The sequence below is a fragment of the Oppia nitens genome, unplaced genomic scaffold (assembly GCF_028296485.1).
Source record: "Oppia nitens isolate AA-2021 unplaced genomic scaffold, nextdenovo-longstitch-racon4-pilon3 scaffold16_pilon_pilon_pilon, whole genome shotgun sequence".
In the NCBI taxonomy this organism is placed as follows: Eukaryota; Metazoa; Arthropoda; class Arachnida; order Sarcoptiformes; family Oppiidae; genus Oppia; species Oppia nitens.
This window is the reverse complement of record NW_026533195.1, coordinates 442,019-455,323: the sequence shown is the minus strand read 5'-3', so window position 1 is coordinate 455,323 and position 13,305 is coordinate 442,019. Positions and strand designations below refer to the sequence as shown.

The window sequence follows — 13,305 nt, the reverse complement described above, 5'->3', positions numbered from 1 at the left end:
TATAATTGYTTTTTTTAATTAATTAATTTAATTAATTAATTAATATTTATAGTKAAAATAATTTATATTTACTTTAAGTTAATAATCAGTGAAAATATAACAGAATATTCTGCTATAGAGATAGATATTCACTACTGTTTGTTATAATTATATATAATATTCTGTGTGTTTTCAAAAAACAAATATTTTTTGTGTAAATAATAATTATTATACTAAACTATATATACATTTTCTGTCTAAATATTAGTATTATTATTATTATTATTATTAGCTGGTATTGCAATTGCAATGAGCAATAAATAGGTTTTTCAAAAATAACGATATGTATGGTTGGTTATGATGATGATGTTGATGGGCTTAATGATGCTGTTTAGATGCCTAATGTGTAGATGTGGGTGTGTGTGTATGTATGTATGTATGTGTGTATGTATGTATATGTGTATGTATATATATATGTATGTATATATTTGTGTGTATGTGTGTGTATGTTTTTGAAAAAAATATTATTATTATTGCCTTCAAAATTTTTACGTAATATCATTGAAATTGCTGTCTAAATATAATCTATTTTTATATACATATTTTGAATATATATACATTACTCTATATAATTATAACATTGAAAATAAAATATTATATACAATTTATATTATAAATATATATTGTAAACACATTTTTTTCTAACATTAACATAAACACATTAACTAAATTCAATGAAAAATAAAATATGTATTTATTTAAATTTAAGTTATAGTTAATATTAATTTATAAATAATTTATAAATTATATTATTGTTTTAATAAATGTATTATTATTTTTATTTAAATAAAAATATTGTAAAAATAATCATTTAGTGTACAATTAAAATTGTTAAATTTTTACTAAATAAACCAAAAAAAAATAATTTATATTCAATTCTCAAATTTATAATCTAATAATTTTACATTTTTTTTATTTATGAAAAAATTTTACTAAATTTCTAATATATCTATAAACAAAAATTTATAGTTTAATATATACTAATAGAAAATTTTATATTAAAATATATTAATATCTAAATATTAATTTGCAATTTATTTTTCTATYWAAAAAAATATTAGAAATTAATTATTTAAATTAATTTTTTATTATTACTACTATTATTATTAACATAATTATTGCGATAAAAGTTGAAAAACATATAGAAAAATACGGGACTCTGTAGTTGTGTATAATATTTCAATAGTGGCGGAAATGGTACACCCAGGTGCTCGACCAGGGTACCATAGCCTATGTATACGATAAATTGGGCCAACTGTAGCTTGGTTAGCCAAGGTTTCCACCATAGATACTGGTGTAACCTGGCTGATCCATAGGTTGCCAACAAATAATATCCGTACATACATGTATGTACAAATGAGTTAAGCAAGATAAACAGTTTCAGGGGCATCATATTGAACCGGTACCATATGGCCAGCCATGATAGTAGGGCAACAGTTGAGTGATGGTATAGGTGCAGGAAAGTTATCTGCCGGTGCTTTTTGCGCAGRGCAAAAAATATGGTATCCATTAGATCYAGTAGTTTTGTCCAATGATACCAATAGACACGGTGTATGTCATATCTAAATTAGTGTGGGGGTAGGGTAGGGTAGGGATGGTTGGGTGTGAGTGTTGGGTGGGTTAGTAGACAAATAGAAATTTTATAATTAATTTTTTTTAAARAGAAAGTTATATATACAGTATATATTGAAATTTTTATTTTAAATAACTATATCTATCTATTGTAATACTTTACTAATTATATATAATTATAATTTAATTAATAATAATTATATAGTTTTTTTTAGTAAAATTTATATTTATTTACTGTATTATAATTTAGTTAAATGAATTATTATTATTATTATTATTTGTTAATTTCAATATAAAAATAATTAAAATACTAGTAATAATAATACTGTATAACAAAAAATATAATAATAATAATAATAATAATAATTATTATTATTATTATTATTAGGGGGAATCACAATAGACAGAAATTTATATTATTTTTTAAAAATGAAAAACTTTTCCCGGAAATTCCTAATATTTTTTAAAAAATGAAAAACTTTTCTCAGAAATTCCTAATATTTTTTAAAAAAAAGAAAAACTTTTCCCAGAAATTCCTAATATTTAAAAAAAAAGAAAAACTTTTCCCAGAAATTCCTAATATATTTTAAATGAAAAACTTTTCCCAAAAAATATTTATATTTAAAAAAAAATACTAAATTCATACCCAATGGTTGGCGACCATTGCCGATCGTCGGGTACGGCAAAATCGGTCATCAATTTCCAGCCGTAGTCCAGCTCCCGGAGCTCGTAGAAAAAATAGTAGCCATTAATCAGCACTAGTAGACCATTATAGCCGCGTATAATCAGTTTCAGATCCCAGGGTTTACTATTGGACATCCATTGGGGTATCACTTGTAGTACTAGTGCTAGATATATGGCAATTATTGCTAGCAGATAGTATAGACCCTGGGCACCTGAAAACCAGCTAAACTGTTTCATACGACTGTCCCCATAGTGTGACCAAAAATCATATAAATAATAATCGGCTAATTGTTTGTAATTATTTATTATTATTATTGATGATGATGATGAAACATTTAACATTGTTTTTTTTTAATTTTTTATTTTAATTGTGTAATTAATTAAACAAATAATTAATTAAAAATAAAAACAAATTAATATTTAACACACAAAAAATATATAATACATTTAACAAATAATTTTTTTTAAAAATATATATATATAAAACTATTGCACTTTTGTTAGATTATATTAAACTATTGATATAAATATATATATTTTTTTAATAATCAATAACCAATTTTACATTTTTTTTAAATTACATATATTTTTATAATACAACTATATGTTTATAATAAATATTTTTCAAAAAAAAATATCTTATTAAATTAATTTTTTCTATATATATTTATATTATTATTAAAATAAAATTTAAAAATTTATTATTATTATTACTGGTTTTTTAATCTATCAATTACTTATTATATGATGTTGTTTTTATTTTATTTATTTTTTTATTTTTTGGTAGCAATTAGATGAAAATAATATTTATTTATTTTTTATTATATTATATATGATTTTTGTAATATGTATGCATAGAGAGAGAGAGAGAGAGAGAGAGAGAGAGAGAGAGAGAGAGAGAGAGAGAGAGAGAGAGAGAGAGAGAGAGAGAGAGAGAGAGAGAGAGAGAGAGAGAGAGACATTGAATTATCATTTTTTAATTTTTATTTATTTATTAAAAATATGACAATGAATTTTTATATTGATTTTTTGATTTTATTTTTATTTTATTAACACATATATAACTATTTAGATTAATGTGTTCAATGTAGCTAATTATACTTTAATTAAAATTTTTATAGTTAAAATTATTAATATATATATATAGTTTTGATATATATATATATTTTGATTTAAACTAAAAAAGTACTAATATATGTACTGTTAATATATTTGCTGATTATTATTAATATTAATAAATAGTTAATTAAAACCAATTTTTATATACCTATAAAATTAGGGTCATTCATATATATTATATATTATATAGTTTAAATAAATTTTTAAATATATTAATTATATCAATATATATATATATATATATAATTAATTCAATAAACTGAAACATATATGATTGATATTCAAGGTTAACATTATAATATTAAAATATAAATTTTGAAATAATTAAGTTTATTTTATGTTTTTACCAAAAACAATAATTATTGTTAATTTTGTTATATGTTTGTCAAACATTATTTTATTTATTTTATTTTATTGTTTTTTATTAGTTATTAAAAAATTTTTATTTTGAATAATAATAACTAATAATAGTATTATTATAAATATTTAATTTTTTTTATTTAATTTGCTAAAAATAAAATTATTTTTATAGTGTATAATACAATACAATACAAAATAAAATTTGATAATACAATTTGTATTATCAAATTTGATTTTTTTACAAAAAAATATAACGATATTTGGAGATTAATTAAAATCTATATATTTTTATAAAGTATTAATTTATTAAAATTTTTCAAAAAAAATCCAATACTAAAATTTTTAATTTATTTATATATATAAACCTATTAATTAATTACATACTAAATGTAATCATCAAACAAAAATGCAATAATAAAAAATTTTTATATGATATTGAATTTTATAATATTATAAATATTTATTTTTTATTTAACATGATATTGATTATATAAAAATTTATAATATTTTATTTTATTTTTTACTTATAAAAATTTATACACTAACATGTTATATCGACAATAAATGATAATAATAATAATAAAATTTATAGTTTTATATATTTATTTGTTAAAATATTTAACTATGAAAAAAAAAATTCCATATAATTATTGCAGAATTATTAGAAATTAATTAATTAATAAAACATAACATTATATTTATATTTACGTAATATTTGATTATTATTTTTGTTTTGTTTTTTTTTGCTTAATTATGGAAAATATAACTATTTTTATATATTATATTTAAATACTTAATTGAAAACTTTAGAAAATAATTAAAAAAATTTAAATTACTAAAATTTATTTATATTTATTAAATCAATTTTTAAAAAAAATTAAATAAATAAACTGTAATTTTGCTTTTTGACTAAAATTTTTATTGATTTAAATATAATTTATATTAGAAAACAATTTAACCAAAATTAATTATGTAATTATTTTTTAAAACAAAATTTACCTAGTTATAATAATTAATAAACAATAATATTAAAATCATTGCTATATATATATTAGAAATTTTGTAATTATTTGAAAAAATAAGTTATCAAGCTAGTTAATTTTATCAATTAATTAATTGGTATTTAATTAAATAATAATTAAAAAAACAAATAATATTTCAAAAAAAAAAAATTGTTTTATAGTTTGTTGAAAACATTTTTTTTAAATATAATTTATATACTTGTATATTATAAATATATGAATCACATATTATCATATTAATAGTATTTAATTTATTAATTGTTTCAAAACTATCAATTGTTTATAAATTTTACAATAATAATATTAATATTATATATATAGCTATTAATTATTAAAAATCTATTAATATTATAATTATTATATAAAAAACTGATTATTTAGACTCATATTTTTTTTTAGTTAACAATTGATTTAACAAATCTTTATATATTATATATGATTTTTTTTTAAAAACAAATAAAATTAATTATATTTTTTAAAAATTACAATTATTTTTTTAGAAATATTAATAGTATAAAACGTTTATATATATATATATCAATATATATTTATATAAATATACAATTTTGTTGTTGTTATTTTTAACATTATATAAATTTATTAATTTATAATTATCTATAAATGCAATAAAATGTATTAATTTTAATCATTATATATAATTCATAATTACAGTAATAATAATAATAACGACAATAATATTAAATTAGTATTATTTTTTTGTTTGTTTTGATTTAAGATTTGATAAGTTGTTTAATTAAAATTTATTATTAATAATAATAATAATTATAAAATTCATAAAAAACAGTAATAATTACTAATTAAAAATTATATTTTTAAAAAACAAACTAATCAATTGTGACATTCATTTAAATTATTATAACAATTATAATAATAATTATTATTTAAAAAAAAAAAAATCAGATTTGTTTTGTAACATACAATTTAAATTATTGTAATTAATTTAATAAATAATCATAATATTAAATTATATAAAAATTAAAAAAATTATATAATAAAAAATCAGTATTATTTTGACAATTATAATTAAAACCTAATTAATTATTTAGGTATATATATATATATATATATATATATATATTATTAGTATATATCTCATATCATATATATATATATTATTTGTATATAACTAAACTAAAATTTAAATTATTATTAATATATTATTTACATACAATTTATTAAAAAAAAAATTCATTATTAATAATTAACTTTATATATATATATATATTAATATATTAATAATAATAATAATAATAATAATAATAATATAATAATAATAATTTATTATTTAAGATACTAATAATAATAATTTATTATTTAAGATACTAATAATAATAATAAAAAATCTCAATTTGTTTTATTAATAATAATAATCATCAATATATTAGTTATGGTTTATCCATTATTATACGTTATTATCATATTATTATTAAATCATTTTCAATAATAATAATAATAATAAACAACTAAAATATATAATCTTCACAACAAAAAAAACAAAAATAATAATTAAAAAAAATATATAATAAAATAAGTCACAGTCAATGTAGTAGTAGTAGTAGTTATTGTTGTTGTAGATGATTATGATTGAGGTTTCGGTTAATTATTTGTTTAATTTAAATTTAGCACTCAATGAGATCCCATATACAGTATATATATATATATAACATATACAGTATATATACAGTATATAACATATACAGTATATATACAGTATATAACATATACAGTATATAACATATACAGTATATATATATCAGTCTAGTATTAGTAGCGGTAGTAGTAGTAGTAGTAGTCTAATAGTACCGGTAAGTATATGTGTGTCGGTATGTCCTCAAAACACATACACACACACACACCATAAACACTGATAGTTTGTTTGTTTTTTTTAAACAACCAATTAATAATTAAAAAAAAAATTTTTTGACCACTTATTAAACACCCGAATCTTTTTCATCGGTGCCGGACGACGTCGACGATAATCCCGAACCCGAACCCATAATAGATATGGCCACCGAATAAAACTCGTTCAACGATTTAGTATCGGTACTGTCGTTGGCCTCGATATCGATAATACCGCTGCCGACGCCGGCTTTACCACCGGTAGGACTCTTGCGATTGCGTCTCAACACTGGTTGCGGTGGTGTCGGCAACTGATCGACATTAACAACATTATCATCGGCGGACGGCCTTATTGGTGATCACCAATGTTTGGGGCGGCGGCGGCGGTGGTAATAATTGCTGTCCAACGCCACTATCGGCTGCACTCTTGTTGGTTGTCTGCAGCTGTTGTTGTTGTTGTTGTTGTTGTTGAAGTCCGCAACACGTTTGGGCCAAACAATTGGTACGCTGTTCAGTGGGACAGCTCAAGTAGCACGAGTTGTTTGCAGCGGCAGCCGCTGCTTCGTACTCCTCCCGGAGCTGATGATCCCGATCCCGATCGTCATAATTGTTGTAGTAGTAGTCGTCGTTGCCGTGTAGTCGGCCGCTGCCGTCATCGTTACGGCCGCTGCCGCCGCCGATACCGCCGCCGGCGGGTATCTGACCGGACAGTTCGACAAACTCGGGCTGAATGGTAGTCGAATGGATGCCTTCGTTGTGGAAAAATTCTTTAACTTTTTCGGCAATAGCCATATAGTCGACCAGATTTCGGCATCGGATATGCGCCGAAGCAATGATACGGTCGCCGGCCAGTTGCCAGACATGAAACTCGTGGACGGCCAGTACGCCATCGATCTGTTTTTACGGTTATTAAATGCACAAAAAAAAATTAATTAATTAATTAATTAATTAATTAGTAATTTTTAAATTAAAATCTAATAATAAGGTATTCATAAAACAAAAAAGTTTTGTATAAATAATAAAAAATAGTTTTTTTTTTAAATTTAATTAATTAATAATAATTTTTACTAAATATTAATTAATATATAGATATATATAAATAATTATAATTATATTTTTACTGTCAATTTCAATTAAATTATTATCTGATAAAAAATATATAATTAATGATAAAAAAAAATATTTTTTGAATATAATATCTATTTAATAATAATAATAATAGTACTGTAAATGTAATCAAAAATCAGTTAACTATAAATAATATTTTTTTAAAAATATATATATATTAAAGTTATAATAATAATTTTATACAAATACAAAAAAAATTGTATAAAATAGATATTTTTATCTATTTTTTTTGAATAGAAAAATTAACTCATGTGTATAACAAAATAATAATAATTATTATATTATTAAAATAATATATAAATATATATATATAAATTAATAACACATAAATACCAACTTTTCAAAATAAAAAATTAATATTATATAATAATATGAATATAAATAAACTAAAAAAAAAATTAAGTATATATTTGTTATCAAAAACAACAAACAATAAAAATCAATAACCATTGTTTGCGAAAAAAATTGATTTTATATATATATATATATATAAATAAATATATTTTTTTCTATCTAAACAATTTATAATTGAATTTATAAAAAATATAATAAAATTTATAAATTGTTCATTCAATCGTAAATTTTTTTTACGTTTATATAATTATTGTATAATATAATAATAATAATATTATTATTATTATATAAAACTAAATTTTTTATTATTTGATTAAACAAATCAAAAAATCTTTTAAATTGTATACTAAAAGTACTAAACAATAGATATAAAATATATATATATATATATTGTAACTATAGTTTGTTTACTATTATTATTATTATTTATTAATTAAATTTATATATAAAAATAAACATTAATCAAATTAAAAAAAACTATTGAAAATATAAAATAATAATAATACTAAAAATATAAATTGAATTTTAAAATGTCATGTAATATCAACAAACAATACAATTAAATATCATATTATTAGAAATGATTTTTTTTAATCAGCGGTAAATACAGACAATTAAATTTTTAAAAAAAGTAAAAATAAATAAAATAAAATTTTTAATTTAAAAAATACATTACACACTATTGATAATAATAATAATATTATTGTTTAAATACTATAATATTATATATATATATATATATATATATATATATATATATATATATATATAGTAAATATAATAAAAAGTAATAAATAAAAAACAATTAAAATAATTTATTTTTTAATTTAATTTTATCAAACTTTCAGAGAGAGAGAGAGAGAGAGAGAGAGAGAGAGAGACTTATCTGTCAATTGAAAAAAAAACATTTATTAAAACAAATATATCATAACTTAAATAGAGATAATTAATTAAATATTAAATCTTAAAAATTGCAAAATCAAGGAGACATCAAATTTTTATTTATTTATTTTTAAAAGATATATTAGAGAGAGAGAGAGAGAGAGAGAGAGAGAGAGAGAGAGAGAGAGAGAAGAGAGAGAGATATTAATATACGATTAAAAATTATTATTATTATTATTACTATTAAATACATTTAATTGAAATCTAGCACAACATAGATATCAACAACAAAAAAATATCTAAAATAATCTTAAAAATAAATATCAAATATATATATATATATATACTCTGTTTAAATCATATGATATTAATTTTTGTTGTTTGTTGTTGTTGTTGATTGATATTAATTACTATTTTAATTGAAAAAAAATTTTAAAATATAAAAAATAAATAAATATATATATATAAATCGTCTTCAATTAAAGTTATCTCAATTGATCTCAAAATAAGATTATTATTATTATTATTTTAAAAACGCAATGACTTTCACAATAATAATAATTATTATTATTATTATGACAAATGCATACAATATTTTTTAAAAATTTAATAATCATTGAAAAATTAATTTAATTTATTAATTAAAATAAAATAAACAATTTTTTTTGTTGTGTTTGCAAAATATTTTCAAATATCTTAAAATTAATTTTTTAATTTTTTTTTTTTGAATGTTAAGCATTTAAATAATTTTTTTTTTTTTTAAATAATAATATCATTGAAAAAAATTTTCAATTAGATAACTCAAATTTGAATGAAATTAATTAAATTTTAGTAAAATAAATATTAAATTTTTTTAAACTAAAGATGTTACATTAAATTTCTAAAAAAAACCTAAAAGACCTTGGTATTTTATTAGTATTTTATTTTATTTTTTTAAAAAACCTAAAAATAAATTCATATTAAAAAAATTAGAAAAATAATAAATCAATAAATATTTTTCAGGTGACATACAGTGAAAATTAGTGAAAAATATAAATAATTTTTTTTTGAAAAAATGTTATTTAAATGATTTTATTTTTATCTCTGAGATATTTAACTTAAAAATTCAAAACAAACACACAAACAGAGAGAGAGAGAGAGAGAGAGAGAGAGAGAGAGAGAGAGAGAGAGAGAGAGAGAGAGAGAGAGAGAGAGAGAGAATAAAATCGCTTAAAATTATAATTAATATTTTTTATAGTAAATAATAATAATAATAATAATTAAATGAGGAAAAAATTAATGTTCAACAAAATAATACTATAAATTATTTAGTAATTAAATTTATATTAATTATCTAATAATTATTATTAAAATTAATATAGTTAAATTTACCGGTAAATATATATATATATTTAATATATGTAATTAAAACTATATAATTACTAGTAGTAGTAATAGTAATAATTAAAACTAATAGTAATTGTATAAACAAACTATAAATTACTAAATAAATTAAAATAAATAATAATAATATAATTTTCTATAGAAAACTAAACAAATAAATTACGGGTTATAATTAAATTACAATTAATTAATTAATTTTTATTTAAAAAAAACCTAACTGTCCCCCAAATATATTAACACGTGGGTGGGCGTGGGGGTGGTAGGGGACGGACAGGGATCAGGTACTTACTTCGTTAAGCAATTTTTTTTGTAGACTATCCACTTGGATATGTGTCGGCACGGTTTGCAACAAAATCATAGCCGACTCGACCAACAGTGGCCAAGTGGAGCGCATAATAATGCCGACCATTATCAGACTCAATGCTGGATCAACGTAGCGGCTGTACTGCCAATTGGTAAATATTATGATGGATGCACTGATGATGACAATCACTGAGCCCAGAGCATCGGCCATTACGTGAAGGAATACGCCGTGCATATTCATATTCTGGCCTCGGCTACTATGGCTGCTGCTCTGGTGGCTATGGCTCTGGGATTTGTTGTTGTTGTTGTTGTTGTTGTTGGTGGTAGTGGTGTTGGTTTTGGTTGTTGTTGATGGCCTGAGTTTTTTGTTTTTACTGTCGGCAGCGGCACTGGTAGGTAGTTTGGCTGCTGCTGCTGTCTCAGCGATTGGCTTAGCAGTAGCACTGGTAGTACCGGTAGTATCAACAGTGCTGGCCATATGCTGCTGCTGCTGCTGATGATGATTATCATTGATGTCATCCTCATCGTCGTCCTCATCCTCTTCATCTTCCTCATGAGTGGGCACATGATGGTGATGATTGTGTGTATGACTACTACTACTACTACCATCGCCTTTACTACTACTACCAGTATGTCCTCCGCCTCCTCCGTGACTGTGGCCGTGTCCATGACCTGTGAGATGGGGGACGGGAGATAAATAACAATTAGTATACTTATTATTATTATTATTATTATATATGTGTATATGTAGAGAGAGAGAAAGAGAGAGAGAGAGAGAGAGAGAGAGAGAGAGAGAGAGAGAGAGATAAAGAGAGAGAGAGATAATGAGAGAGAGATAATGAAAGAGAGAGAGAGAGAGAGAGAGAGAGATATAATGAAAGAGAGAGAGAGAGAGAGAGAGAGAGAGAGAGAGAGAGAGAGAGAGAGAGAGAGAGAGAGAGAGAGAGAGAGAGAGAGTCATCATCGATGACAACAACAACAACAGATACTTYGAACTAACCTTTGAACAACATTAAGCCAATCAAGTTGACCACCAGTCCGACAACGCCGACAGCCAGTATCAGATACGGCTGATGTATGTCCTCGGGATCGTAGAATCGCTTCAACGATTCGACCAGAATCGAGAAACACAGGGCACAGAGAAAAACGGCATTAATCAATGCGCCCAACACCTCGGCACGGGCCCAGCCAAACGTATTTTTTGACCACTTTTTCGGTGACATCCGTACCGATATGTAGGCAATAACMAGCGCTACGACATCCGATARCATATGAAACGAATCGGCAACCAATGCCATCGAATTGGTTATATAGCCGACAATTATTTCAATCAAGAAGAATGTAGTGGTCAACGATAGCATAAACAGTAGCCGACATTTGGCACCGCCGTGAAACAGACCCATTTTGCTGCTGATGGTGGTGGTGGTGGTGGCGGGTGGGTGGGTGTATGGGTGTATGGGGGTGGGGGGTGGTTGGGATCTATATGACACTTGAGATGATTGAGATTAGCAGCCCGTGTACTATACTGACCACACCTGTCTATTGAACTCGGTTGTTGGTTAAACACTGGCCACTGGTGTTAAACACGATGGGTGTCGGGTCGGGTCGGGTCGGGTGCTGTCGTCGATGTGGTGTTTGATGTATGACTTTTTTTTTTTAGCTACCGGTGCGCCCCAAATAACAGTGTTATCATATACCGCTGCTGATGACTATGTTGTTGTTGTTGTTGTTGTCGGTGATGATGATGATGATAATAATGGTGCTAGATGATAATTAAAATTATTAATTAATAATGGTAATAATAATAATAATAGCTATAATAGTAATAATAATAATAGTTATGATAATAATAGTAATAATAATAATAGTAATAATAATAATAATAATAATAATAATAGTTATGATAATAATAGTAATAATAATAATAGTTATAATAATAGTTATGATAATAATAGTTATAATAATAGTTATAATAGATATAATAATAATAATAATAATAATAATAATAAATAAAAATTATTAACTGTTTGTTGTTGTTGTTGTTTAATAACACAAATTAATAAATAATTGTTGAAAACATAATTAAAATATAAAAAATTTATTTATCATATATTTAATTAACAACAATAATAACAATAATAATAATAATAGTTATGATTTAATTTTATTAATAATCAATTTTTTTTGTACACATTTTTGTTTGTTTGAAAAAAAACAATTAATAAATAATACATTTATTTTTATTTTTTTTTTAGAGTACAGTATATTTAGAATGTACTGTAAATTATTTTATATATCAATACTTGATTTAGTGATATATTATTGTTGTTGTTGTTGTTGTTATTAACATACAGTACATACACTTAATGTTTGTATATATATATATATAGTACTACAGTATATATTGTCTGCATATCACACAATCATAGATCACAAATAAAAACATAGATTTTCCTACAATACTGTATATATATATATACATTGTGTAAGACACGCCTATATTAATACAATTGTTTATATACTGTTTATGTATTGATAATATAATATATTTTTAGCGCATGTGTGTATATATATATATATATGTGTGTGTGTCTATGTG

At 22.1% G+C, this 13,305-nt stretch overlaps 1 protein-coding gene across 1 annotated transcript; it reads right to left on the bottom strand.

The window, feature by feature from the left end:
* Window positions 1-6,745: 6,745 nt before the first annotated feature.
* On the bottom strand, window positions 6,746-12,141 carry LOC128965023 (uncharacterized). Its single transcript, XM_054311677.1, has 3 exons — window positions 11,707-12,141; window positions 10,693-11,378; window positions 6,746-7,550 (listed from the first exon to the last, which is right to left on the bottom strand). The coding sequence occupies exons 1-3, from the start codon at window positions 12,107-12,109 to the stop codon at window positions 6,990-6,992; spliced, it is 1,650 nt and encodes a 549-aa protein (XP_054167652.1). The 5' UTR covers window positions 12,110-12,141; the 3' UTR covers window positions 6,746-6,989.
* Window positions 12,142-13,305: the final 1,164 nt, after the last annotated feature.